At 35.1% G+C, this 13,036-nt stretch overlaps 1 protein-coding gene across 1 annotated transcript in view; it reads left to right on the top strand.

The window, feature by feature from the left end:
- Positions 1-614: 614 nt before the first annotated feature.
- The window catches only part of LOC128991888 (single-minded homolog 2-like), a 31,067-nt gene continuing 18,645 nt past the window's right edge, over positions 615-13,036 (top strand). The window contains exons 1-2 of the mRNA XM_054415151.1: positions 615-637; positions 12,070-12,246. Of these exons, the coding sequence (XP_054271126.1) occupies positions 619-637; positions 12,070-12,246 (196 nt within the window). The 5' untranslated portion in view covers positions 615-618. The remainder of the gene's footprint in view (positions 638-12,069; positions 12,247-13,036) is intronic.

Below are 13,036 nucleotides of genomic sequence, written 5' to 3'. Positions count from 1 at the left end.
ACGATTTTCCGTTATTTTATGGGTTTTATGGAAAAATCACCATCAAAATTAAAAATTAAAAAAATGAGAAAAAACGCCTGAATATACAATGGATTAGCATACCTACCACCAAAGATACAATGGATAGTACCTACATACCAAATTTCATCAAAATCAGACCACTGGTGTGGTTTGTAGCTATGCACACATCCACACACACGGACAGACATGTTTCGAGAAGCATTTCTTGGTTTCAGGGGTCCCAAAACGGATATATCCACTCAAAACTCAAGCTCGAAATGTTTGACGACTTTTTCCATATACTGTACTATATTTAGAAGAAAGTAAAACGATTGACTGTTCCATTTATGGGGACGTCTTCTTCTGTGTCCAAAAGTACCGACATTTTTTGCGTTTTGTTGTACTGTTTGCATATTTTCACTCTTTTTGAAAATTACGATTACCGAGAAGTTGCCGGTAGAAGTGAGTGCAGAGCGGATGTCTAGGTTGTCTGACTCACGGCGGCAACGCGGTGCTGATAGAAGGTTGTAGCGTCAGCATATCTGCTGCAGCCTTGCACTCAGGGTTATCATCAAAAACTGACAGCCACCTCAGTAGTGGCAGTGGCACCGAGACGATATGGCAGAGTTCATACAAGGTAGTGCACTAGGTATTTTATTGTTTTTAATTGATTTTATTTTAATATTTTTAATGAGGGTTGTTTATTTTCACAGGTTTTTTCTTTTGTCTTTGCAAGAGTTAGTGGCTCAACGTTTAGGCGAATTGTTGACAGTCGTCATTGTGTTGGCTAAATCACTGAATAAAGATTACACAACTGAACTGACTACTTTTTATTCCGGAGCAACAAGAGTTGTTGCTAGGGATAGATTATTGCTCTGGTTGGGGATTGATGTTGCAGATTTGTTGCTTAAAATCATTTGTGTGTGGTTCAATTTAGGAGAGTCTTTGCTATCCATGCGAAATTACACTGTATGTCATTACGTCGATAATGGTTGCTTAAATATCCCATCATTTTTGTATGCAGTAACGATCTTGACTCTTTAGGCGTTTGATGACTTATTTTGCTTGTAGATTATTTTCGATAATTTTTTGTAATGTTGAAAGAAGGTGATGTTGCTTACAATTTTCATTATCTGTAGATCAACTTGGAGTTTCCCATCTTACATATAAAAAATACTATTAGGCGAAGAATATTAGTTTTGATACCGGAACTAAGTGGAACTGCAGAAATTACTCGGAAAGTAACAATACTGTATGTATACACCATCATAAAACTGCGTAATCTCAAACTAGTAATCTTATTGTGGCTGATTGACGATGGTTGAGAGTGAAACTGGAAGCTGTATATTTATATGTGAAGAGATAGAGATTTCAACTCTTCAATTCAATTCTTCAATTCTTCAAGATCTTCAACTCTCCGACAGCTGAATAAGCCGATAAAATTATTCCATGAACCATTTATTCCAACACTTTTTCACACAAATTCCATTGTTAGACTTTTTCACTCAAAACAATAGCGACGCGTCACTAGCTACACTCAGTGAGTCATTATAGTACTGCGTAAGCAATACGACACCCGGCGTTGCGCACCGAGCAAGCACTGCGCATGCGCGTGCGTGCGCGCGTGTTTTACGACTCGTGTCGACCGCGTAGCCACAATAACAGCATTGTTTATGGTAACGTTTGTCGCATGGACCGGGTCCATTCTGTCAATGAACTCCACCAAGAATGGGTTTTGTCCGTGTCGAAGTTATGACAATAAGAACAGCATTTTATGGGGTTTCAAAGAGTCGTGGCTCTGAAAGTCTCTCGGGAGACGTTTCGACGTGTCAGCGCAGAATAAAGAGGTACAATGCTACATTATAAAGGGAAAGACTATTTATGCTACAGTGGAAACGTAGTGTTATTTATGCTAAACAAAACTAGCCGTCATACCCGTACTTTGCAACGGGAAGAGAACGCTTAAGAAAATAATTATCAATTATTCCATAGATCTGTTGTATGTAGATAAACTTTTAGTAATCAAATAAAAGTATTAACTGGCTACTTTGTTTCCCAGACATTATTTTGGGGGAATAAACCATTCAAACACTACAGGTTTTTATAAACATTTTGGAAAAAAGAAAGTCAATAAATTAATGAATCACGCACATAAAAAAAATAAAACGCCTTATTCGCACACTATCAAAAAGTATTTATTAAATTAGAAACATAAACATAACTGTAAACAATCCTACTTTGACAGTTCTCATTTTGTATCACAGCTGCTTGGTTGAAGTGCTGCACCCTGTTAAGAAACCTTGTAACTTTGTAATGCTATTGATCATCACAGAATCAAATTGTTTAGTTGAAACAGCTGTTGAGATTCTGCATTTAAATATGAGTACTCGTAAGGTTAATATGGGAAACTCCAGAGCCACTGGGGTGGAGCCCTTTTGACGGATCTTCACCAAACTTCACACAAACCATCCTTGAATAATTCTTAATAATGCCTGAAAGTTTCATTGCAATCTGTCGAGTGATTTCACAGTCCATAGGATACATAAATACATACTTCCTCTTTTATAGATTTAGACTAGCTGGCCCGACAGACGTCGTCCTGTCCTGTGGTTTTATGTCAAAAGCTCGTTCTTGTTCAAGATGAGCTCGTTCGCATGGCTCAATCACGTCCTGTTTGAAGTTCGTTCGCTACGCTCACTCACCTTTTGGTTGCAAATTAGCTGTTGTCATAAATAAAAAAAAAAAAAATAGTGCTGCACCCTGTTGGTAAACCTATAAACTTTTTAATACTATTGAACATCACAGAATTAAATTCTTTAGTTGAACCAGCTGTTAAGATTCTTAAATTACATTTAAATATGAGTACTCATAAGGTTAACATGGGAAACTCCAGAGCCCCTGGGGCGGAGCCCTTTTGACGGATCTGCACCAAACTTCACACAAACCATCCTTGAATAATTCTTAATAATGCCTGAAAGTTTCATTCTAATCTGTCGAGTGATTTCACAGTCCATAGGATACATAAATACATACTTCCTCTTTTATAGATTTAGATTATAAAGAGATGAGTGATAGTTATGTACATATGAGAGATAAACAAAGATCTACATCTATAGCATGTATACATATGTAGCATTTCTATTTATACTACGTTATATACAAAGCCTATCACGATTCGTACTACGCAATAACGAGATTTAAATATTATTTACCCTAATCATCCTTGAACATCCATGACGCTAGAAAGAGTTCTATTACTAACGCATCACCAAACAAAACAAGCTATTTACATATAATCAGTTCCTATAGCAACTTGTCTATTAATTGTCGAGCAACTTTTAAATGCATTATATGCAAAAATGCAATGTTGATCGACGATAAAATCAAGAAAACACATGTCTTGACGTAGTTGTAAATTATTTGTCGCGTAAAACACCCTGTAAGCAAATTTTCTCCCAACAATTAACTTCTAACTCTACATTCTCCAAACAGTGTATAGAAAGTTTCCACCCGATCGCACCCGTGGTCTGGCGACAAGCTGTCTGGGCTGGGAAGTCCTGAACCTTCTACCTGGCGGGGTAAATCCCACCCTCTGTTTCCGGAACTGTGATCCTCCCTGGGGTTTCCCCGGCCGACGCCACGCCGTCTAGCGACCACTGTCCTAGACCACTCCTTGACATACTTCCAGGGTCCATCTCCAGCGTGGTGTGTGTGTTAGTGTTTGTCTAGTGTTCAACTTGCTGTTTACCCGCGAATTGGAGCGGCTCAGTGTGATCGGTGAGTTGTTTGATCTTTTTGAGTGTATTTTGAGTTCGGAACTTGAGTTTTGTGGTATTTTAACACGTAAGTGTCAAGAAAATCCTAAGTTACTATTCACCAACAAATATGATCTTCGTTTTCAAATTACATCATTAGTAGATTAAATCGCTAGATTTATGTAACTAGGTAGAAGTATACCTATGTAGATACCTTAGGTTGATAAGACTACTTGCTTCGTGATATGGTAGAAACGATACATTACAGTTTTATCCGCGATAGTTTACAATACTTTCGTTATCAATTAACCTTGTCTTTCATCGTAAAAGTATATTTTTACGGTACTTGGGTTTATTTTTGGAGTATTTTGAAAATATGTCCCTGAAGTAGCATACCTACATAAGTTTATGAGGCAACATACTTCCTGATATGTGGTAGAAACGATACATTACTATTGTGTCAAAGATAGTTTCGAATACTTTCGTTCTAGATTAAACGCGATGCCTTGTCTTTGAACGTGGAACTGTATTTTGATGTTTTCAACGGTACTTGAGTGTTAAGGGTAGTTTTAATGTATTTCATCCCTGAAGTAGTATACCTTCAAATGTTGATAAGACTGCATAAATACTATCTGTAATATTTTAGAAACGATAAATGCGTCCACGATGGTTTTATATACTTTTGTGCTATACTAAATAATCTATTGTACGTGATACCTAAGTAATGAACCGTGTACAACTAATAGTTCAACGATTTTATGTATTTTTACTAAAACCGTTGGACTATTTTTGTAACGAACTTGAGTCAAAACTTACTTAACACTTTAAATTTGTGCTAGACTTGCAGAATTGACCTCAGCATATTATTTGAAATGTGCTTCTGTAGGTTGGTGTTCTAGCTAATGATAATTTGTCTTGGTTTTATATTTATTGACATTTATGGAAATACTAGCTGTAACCCGCGGGCTTTGCCCCGTTTAACTTCTTAATTTTCAAGATTATCTCGTTCGCATGGCTCAATCACGTCCTGGTTGAAGTTTGTTCGCTACGCACACTCACCTTTAGGTTGGAGCTCGTTCGCTGCGCTCACTTGCCTCCAGGTTGAAGTTCGTTCGCTACGCTCACTCACCTTTTGGTTGCAAATTAGCTGTTGTCATAAATGTAAAAGAAATAATAGTGCTGCACCCTGTTGGTAATCCTTGTAACTTTAATGCTATTGAACATCATAGAACAGAACCAACTTGTTTAATTGAAACAGCTGTTAAGATTCAATAATTCCATTTCTCATAAGGTTAACATGAGAAACTCCAGAGCCACTGGGGCGGAGCCCGAAAGGATTTTTGAAATAATAATATGCCTATATGTTAATCGGGAATGTGAGCTATCATCATGCCAAATTTCAGCCCAATCCGACCAGTATTTTTCGCGTTCACTTGTCACAAACATCCATCCATACATCCATACATCCAAACTTTCTCATTTATAATATTAGTAGGATTATTTTTTATGTAAAAAAATATTAGTCACATGGTATGAACAATAAGTTCATAAAAATATCCATGGTAAAAATTGAAGGACATATACCGATCGACCGCTCATTTAAAAACTTCTTAGTTTTATTCCTGACGTGTATAAAGTAATGTTTCTAAGCTAATATTTTTATATATATAGTGTTTTTTTAGCACTATCGATGAATTATTTTGTAAACTATACCTTGTTTTAGAAACTAACCATTAGTAATATAACGGAGAAAGCAAAATTCTTTTCATAGAATAAAATACAGGGTGGTCATAAATTATTGTACACATTTTAACATAAAATAAATAAATAACCAAGCAACATAGAAACATGGGAATTGTTTAATTAAATAGAAAATTTAAAACAGTTTTATTCAGTAACTGCCAAAAATTAATTATAAAAATGTCAGCTATTATGTAAAGTAGTTATAAAAAGACTGTCACCCAAACTGTTGTTGTAAGTTACGTTCTTCTGAATTGAGGACCCTTTAGACTATTATGTTGGACAATTCCCAGTCGTTCGAACTGTCTGTACCACCATCTTATAGAATTGTTAAACGTAGAATTACGGCCATATTCTAAACGAAGCTTCTTCGTACAGTTATTACAGATTTTCTTTCATGACACCAAAGACTTTGTTTTTTATTGCACAATAGTAATTTTGTTACTTAAGTTTAAGGTTTGATTCAACAAATGTCATACACAGCTGGTGTAGAAAGGTCCATTGTCGGTTTAGTCATGCTAACAATGCCCTGCTATATACATATATACATGCTGACTATGCCACAAAACAAGTCATTGAGAAAAAAAAAACTTACACTCACTGTTTGAAAGATTTTTGCACACTTTTTATAACCAATTTTTAATATTAACGACATGTATATAATTATTGTTTTGTAGTTACTGTATAAAACTGTTTTAAATTTGCTATTCAATGAAACAATTTCCATGTTTCTAAGTTGCTTGGTCATTTGTTTATGTAATCTTAAAATGTGTTCAATAATTTATGATATCTCCGATCTTCCCTTGGTAAAATAGTAAAACCCTCAAAAAGTAGATTTTATGTATCTTTGCAACTAAGTTGTTCACAATTGTCTAAACATGCTTTATGCCTTATTTGCTGAAAAATATTTAAAGCTAAACAAAATAATACACTTTTATGAAAACATCAACATAAACAGTTCTATAAGATTCGACATATTATTTTGATTGTAACTGGAACCAAGGATATAATGTTACATTATCAAATAATAAGTAAATTAGTTCAGTTGAATCAAACTCATACTTAAATGTAAACAGAAAAATTAATACAAACAAAACAAATACAAAATAACAGGTGATCATTAATTCACATACACATATGGTCTTAAGTCAGTACATCAGTTAAACACATAAATTCTCCCCTCTGAAATGTTTTGGTAACGTTATTTCGCATTTGAGTAATGTCTTGCAACAATATGACCAACTTTTTGTCACGTTATTCCAGCATGTCAAAAGAAACAAAAAATGTCATTACGTCAATCTCTCCGTTTTCGGTCTATCTGTATGTATATGATTTTTACAAAAACTAATGTATTCAAAAACTCATAACTCCTTAGCTGCTTGAGCTACAGCGTTAAAACTCTGTAAAAATATTTATCTTATTGACCACTATGTATCTGCAAAATATGAATAAAATCTCTTGAACAGTTTAAAAATGGCGGCTTTTAAAAATATTTGGTGCTGAATTCCATGAAAACCGTTAGTTTTACAAAATATCTGGAGGGGATGTAAAATCTATTAAATATAATTCAGATTACAACGATATCTTATAGGCTTAGTTTGGACAAAGAATAACTAAGAAATTAATTTTTCTTCTTGCCATACCTACAGTTTTCTCCATTTAAATCATGTTAAAATTTCTCCATTGTTGCATGAACTCTGTTAACATTTTGTAAAATTAACGGTTTTTATGGAATTTGGCATCAAATGTTTTTAAAAGCCGCCATTTTTTAACGGTAAAGAGTTTTTATTCATATTTTACAGAAAAATAGTGGTCAGTAAGATAAAATTTTTTACAGAATTTCAACGCTGTAGCTCCCTCCTTAGCTCCTGTTGAAAACTCCTTAGTTATGAATGTTTTTGTAAAAATCACATACAGACAGATAGACCGAAAACGGAATGAGATTGATGGAATGACACGTTATATTAATTTTTTTGTTTCTTTTGACATGCTGGAATAACGTGACAAAGTTTGTTCATAGCAAGATACCCTGTATAAAGAGCTTTCCCTCTATAAACATTGTTTTGGCTTCAATCATTGTTCAACGTCTCTAGTTTATATTCCTTCCATTAGTTCAAAAAAGTAAGTTTGTATTAAATTAGTATTATTGGTTAGGAATTAATATTTATTTTGACAAATGATGGCTAAAACGTACCTTGTTCATTAACTTACCAATCGTTAACTTTACGTACTGCTGTGACGTTCATAGTTTGCTACATTTTTTCGGCGGGTTCCATAACTCCGCCATTTTTAGGATAAGAAAATGATCCACTTCTTGAGGTGACGTCATAATAAGCTATGCACGTTTTACACTTGAAACAAAAAACACAAAAAACTATTAAAGATAGGCCTATCAATTACATGCGTATGAAATAGACGATGATTCAACAATCAATATAAACACTAAACAGCTGATTTGAGTTGTTTATACAGTGATCTAATGTGTTATCCTAATTCTACTACATATCCTTCATAGAAACTTCAACTTATAATCAGCTGTTAACTGTTTAATTGTTCGCGTAGCAATCATATGGCAAGGGTTTAGTAATTAGTTTTCTAGGTTACTCAGCCTATTTACTACGTCACTTTAGTCCTACTTGATTACTAACACCAGCTGTTCATTTTATCAGCTGATGCCATTGTTGTTGGAAGTATCACGCTTGAGATAAAGAGACTGCGCAACTGGTGAGCTAGGAACTTGACAATTCTTTCAAATCTTTGTTTCTTTTGTTGGCTTTTGTTTTGGACTGTATTACAGTCGCAGTTGTAGAAATGTATTTTTTTAGAATACATTTAACAGATACGAAACATATAACTGTACACTTAACAGAAAATATTCGAAATAGGATTGCTAATTTTAATGATAATCATTAAAACAGCTCTGATTCATAACAAAAATAAAGCAGTCCTATGCATTGTTTAACCAATGCCAACTACGCACGACTGAAAAAGTTTGTAATTTTTTGTCCAAAATGTGGTTTTATGTTTTAGCCAAAGGTTCTTAATTTCCCCAACAAATTGTTCATAAAGATTAAAAATACAACGAATTTAGTAACCAATATTATTATTATATTATACGACTTTTGGTTACCAAGATATTTAAAACGCTAATTTTGTACATTTTATCTTGAAGTTATTAGTTAAGGAAATATACTAATTGTCGTAAAATTCGCTTTTGGTGATCAGTAACAATTGACAGGTAGAATTTTTTTATATTGCTTGAACACCCGTTTTACTATGTCATATTTATTCTAGTGGTTTTAAAGTACCTAAATAAACCAAAATTAACCAAAATAAACCAATAAAATAAACCAAAATTAACAGAAATATATCCCTTATTCCAAATAGATTTTGGTTATCTTTCAGCACGAACCCAGATCGCCAATTGATCATAATGTTATCTATATTTTGCAGGAGTCTATAAGTTGATGTATTTTCCCATGAATCAGTTTTAAATTAAAATGAAACTTGACAACTTGGCTTAGCATTCAGCTGTGGGTAATTGAGGAGTTATTTTAAACACTCTTTTACACAATAAGTTGTCATTTTCAAATAATTTTTGGTTATGGTAAACCTAAAATGTCTACCCATTAACAGGTATGCATTTTTACTGTATAAAACAAAAGACATATCTGAAGGTAGCTAGATCTATTCCAAGCGAAATCGATTCCGCCATTTGGTATTTGACAATCAATTAATGCATTTTAAACACAAGATTGACATCACTACGTAACAAGACCTTTAGAGGGTTTAAAAATAAAATTAACAATTTCGTGAACACATTAAATAATTCCCATATCTAACAATCTTAGCCAGCAAATCCTCTATAAGTCTCGGGTAAAAAAATTGTTATTCCGCTCTACATTTTTACACAATTCTTCCAACGCCAACTTTCCGTAATATGCGAGTTCCATTCCCATGGGCGAGCCGTCCAGTTCCTGGAAGCCCTGAAGTCTGCAGGTGACAATGTAGGAGGTTGTACACATGTGGACAGGATTACGGGGGTTCCCGAGTGCAAGGTCACCGTTCTAGACGTGGGAATGTCGGAACAGAACTGCAACTGCGGAGGAACTGGGGACCGCGGACCTTGGTGTAAAGGTGTAAATCACGTCGGCATCGTTGGCCCCGTCAATGGTCTGGTCTACAGGTTTATTAGTCGCGAAATTTTTTATTCCATGAGTCACTGCGTGGGAACCGTTTTCTTCGTGAAATTGGGGTAAATTATATTTGTATAAGTTTGAGCTTTTAGGTTTTATATGTTTACTAGCAAACCCGTCGTGGCTTCGCTCACGAAAATTTAAAAAGTTAAATGTTCAACCTGAGTAGGGCCTACACTTCTTGATTTTTTAATTCATTTGGGTATTTCCAAACTTTCTGGAATTTTCTTCTAAACCTTCCTAAACCATTCCTACGATCCTACGTAAAAATACCTTTAACACATTTTTTAAGGTGCGGAAACCACTAAAAATTGCGGAAATACATGTAACTACTTTCTTAACGCAGAGCACATCGCACACCTAGTAACTATTAAAAATCTGTTATGCAGTAAAACACTTTTTCAAGCCACGAAAATAATGTAAATATTTTCATTTTATGTAATAACATGTAACCAGCTGTTCCCTTTAGTGCAGATCCAAATTTATTCACGAGTTCAAATGTAAACTAATCTTTTGTTCATGAGGTTAACAAGGGAACTTTAAAAGCCACTGGGGCAGAGTCTTATGGAATTTCTTGAAAATGCTTCTTATTGCACACCTAGATAGATTGGAATCCCCATGCCCAATGAGTTCTTGTGGCTTATGGCTTGTAATTTATGAGATACTGTACAGTGATCAGCGAGTCAGTGAATGGTATTTAAATTTTTTTTTAGTATAGATAATTATCAATATTATTGTTTTTTCTACGCCATCGACATTTTCTACGTCTTTTGGTTAGGGTCCATACCCTGGTATCGCTTGTATATTATATTTATCTATCTATATTATATTGATGTGAAACATGTTCGTTGTGTCATTGAATTATGAGGGTGGACTTTTTAGGATTTATATTTTCATAATTAATTATTTTTTTTTACTGCGTCATTATAGTTTTTTACGTCTTTTAACAAGGAAACTGTCCACATCCTTGTCTCGGTTCTATGACGTCTGCATGGTTTATTTAATATCATAATTAATTGATAAACACTCCAATAACCCGAGGTATATTAATCGGTTTTGCTCGGAACTAAACCAACAACCTTTAGATTTGAAGCGAACCTGCAAATGACCTGAAGATACCATTTACAGTCTGGTTTTATTTTACTATTTTGTCCTAGAATAAAGTGATAGATTCAAAATCCCCACGAGAGAGGAAAAAGCAGATGCATTTTACATGGTAATAACGAAAAGGCAAAACCTTTTTAATTAACTTCAACTATAATCGAGGGCTCAGTGCGTGGTAATCGTTCTTTTTCGTCTTCTCATCATAAAACGCCATAAATGATGAAAGCCAGTCACGTACTCACTTAGTTACCTTAGTTTAATGTTCACCATAAACAAACTCCTAGCATGCACATCATAAAAGTATATTTTACATAATTCTAGTGGCTATTCTCACTATTTATTACATGTAAAGTTATGTGGTTTAGTTTCATTTGCACTGATATAAAATTATTACATAAGAGAGGGTGCTTCGATTTGGAAAAACAAATGTATTCACCGAGAAAACCACAATACATTCGATTTGTTCTTAATACATAGAATAAAATACTTTGAACACAGTATTTTTCAAAAGACTTATGTTCCCGGCTACCCTAGATTCCCTTGCCACTCTGCAATGCTAATTTGTAATTTCCATAGAGTAAGACGCAACGATAGTGATTTCCACAGAGAAACTCAGCGCGACATTTGACAGTGGCGGAGTCGCTATAAATATTCAACATGTTGTCAATTATACGCTCTGTTGTCTCAACGACTCTCGACTCCGCCATTTTGTTTTCTTGCCTCTTGCTGCCGGATTTTCCAAATACTTTTCGTGGAAAAGTTTAAAATTTGGCTAATCTTTATGGGATTGCTTTTAAAACCAAAAAAGGCTGGTTTTAATTTGACGAGCCTCCCTACTTTTTATATTCCTTTTACAATGTCCACACCCTTAAATCTTTGTCGATTTTCCGTCAAACAATTCCAAGAAGTCTAACAAAGTTCATCCCAAACCTCATTTTCACATTTACACAGCGTTTATACGAAAAAACTGTTAAAAATCCACTTCCTAAGAGTATGCAAAATTAAATGGAAAATGGTTTTAGTGTAAAAGGTTGTTCTTTGATGTCCCTCTCGCTGCAGAATTTGACCTTTTGCTCCAAAAAGAACAACTCTGTGGGGGAGTCACTTTCATGTTCTTTAATTTCTTCATCTCAATGTATGACGCGTTCCTCGCGTTTAGGCCAACATTTCCCTGAGGGGACGAAAAAAGAACTCTCCTACCGTCCCATTACACTACTTGCATAGTAGTGTGCATAGTACTCCTATCACTTATCACGTACTGTGTTTGTGTTTAGGTATGAAGGAGAAGAGCAAAAACGCTGCCCGCAGTCGGCGAGAGAAGGAGAACGCAGAGTTTCTGGAGTTGGCCAAACTTCTGCCACTCCCTGCTGCCATCACTTCCCAGCTGGACAAGGCATCCATCATCAGACTGACGACCAGCTACCTCAAGATGAGGCACGTCTTCCCAGACGGTCAGTATTGTTAATTCTAGCATGTCAAATATATTTCACTAGCAAAGTCATCGGCATCCAGAGGTTTTGTCGTCAACCGCGTCAGTTCCGGATTGCTTATACTTTATACTTTATACTTTTCTTTGAAATGGCGACCGTACAAAGTAGGTATTTTAAGCCAAGTATGAATGGAGATGAGTGTATGATGAGTGGCGCGATCTTGTAGTCTTGTTAGTGACTAAGGCCGACATATTCCTTAGACACAGCTGTTAATTAATAGCCCATACAGCTAATGGCGACTAAGGGACCTACAGTTTTATAGTGGAATCCGAACCACTTTTTTTCCTTGGTATATACGAATTGGTCTAATTATCAGGATGGTACTGCGGATAGTCGTAGTACTCACCCGTGCGGACGTTAATCCACACCAGGGAGTATCGCATCCACAGTGCATGCCTATAAATATCCACAGTTCGTGACCTCCTGCTAGACCCTTAGTCTTTAAAGAAGTATCTTCAGTGCATCTTCTACTTAGCTGGATGCGAATCAGTCCTACTAAAGATGTCTCTTCAAAGTACAGTAAGGGCGAAAAGTTTGGCAGCAATCTTTCTGACGTCACGAATCACGATTGATGCCGAAAATCTCTATGGATACATTGTTTGTCAAACAGTAACTCCGTTTTCTGCTATGGTAGTTCTGTCTGATGTCGGAAAAATATGTACAGCATTACTGTAAAATGTTTATGTTTATGCATGTCACTAATATTGTTTAGAAAATATAATATTGTAGTCATGCTCATGCCCGTTTGTAA

The sequence above is a fragment of the Macrosteles quadrilineatus genome, unplaced genomic scaffold, assembly GCF_028750875.1.
Source record: "Macrosteles quadrilineatus isolate MER2022 unplaced genomic scaffold, UCM_ALF_1.0 Scaffold_4__1_contigs__length_99947679, whole genome shotgun sequence".
NCBI lineage: Eukaryota > Metazoa > Arthropoda > Insecta > Hemiptera > Cicadellidae > Macrosteles > Macrosteles quadrilineatus.
This window is presented reverse-complemented; position numbering and strand designations above follow the sequence as displayed.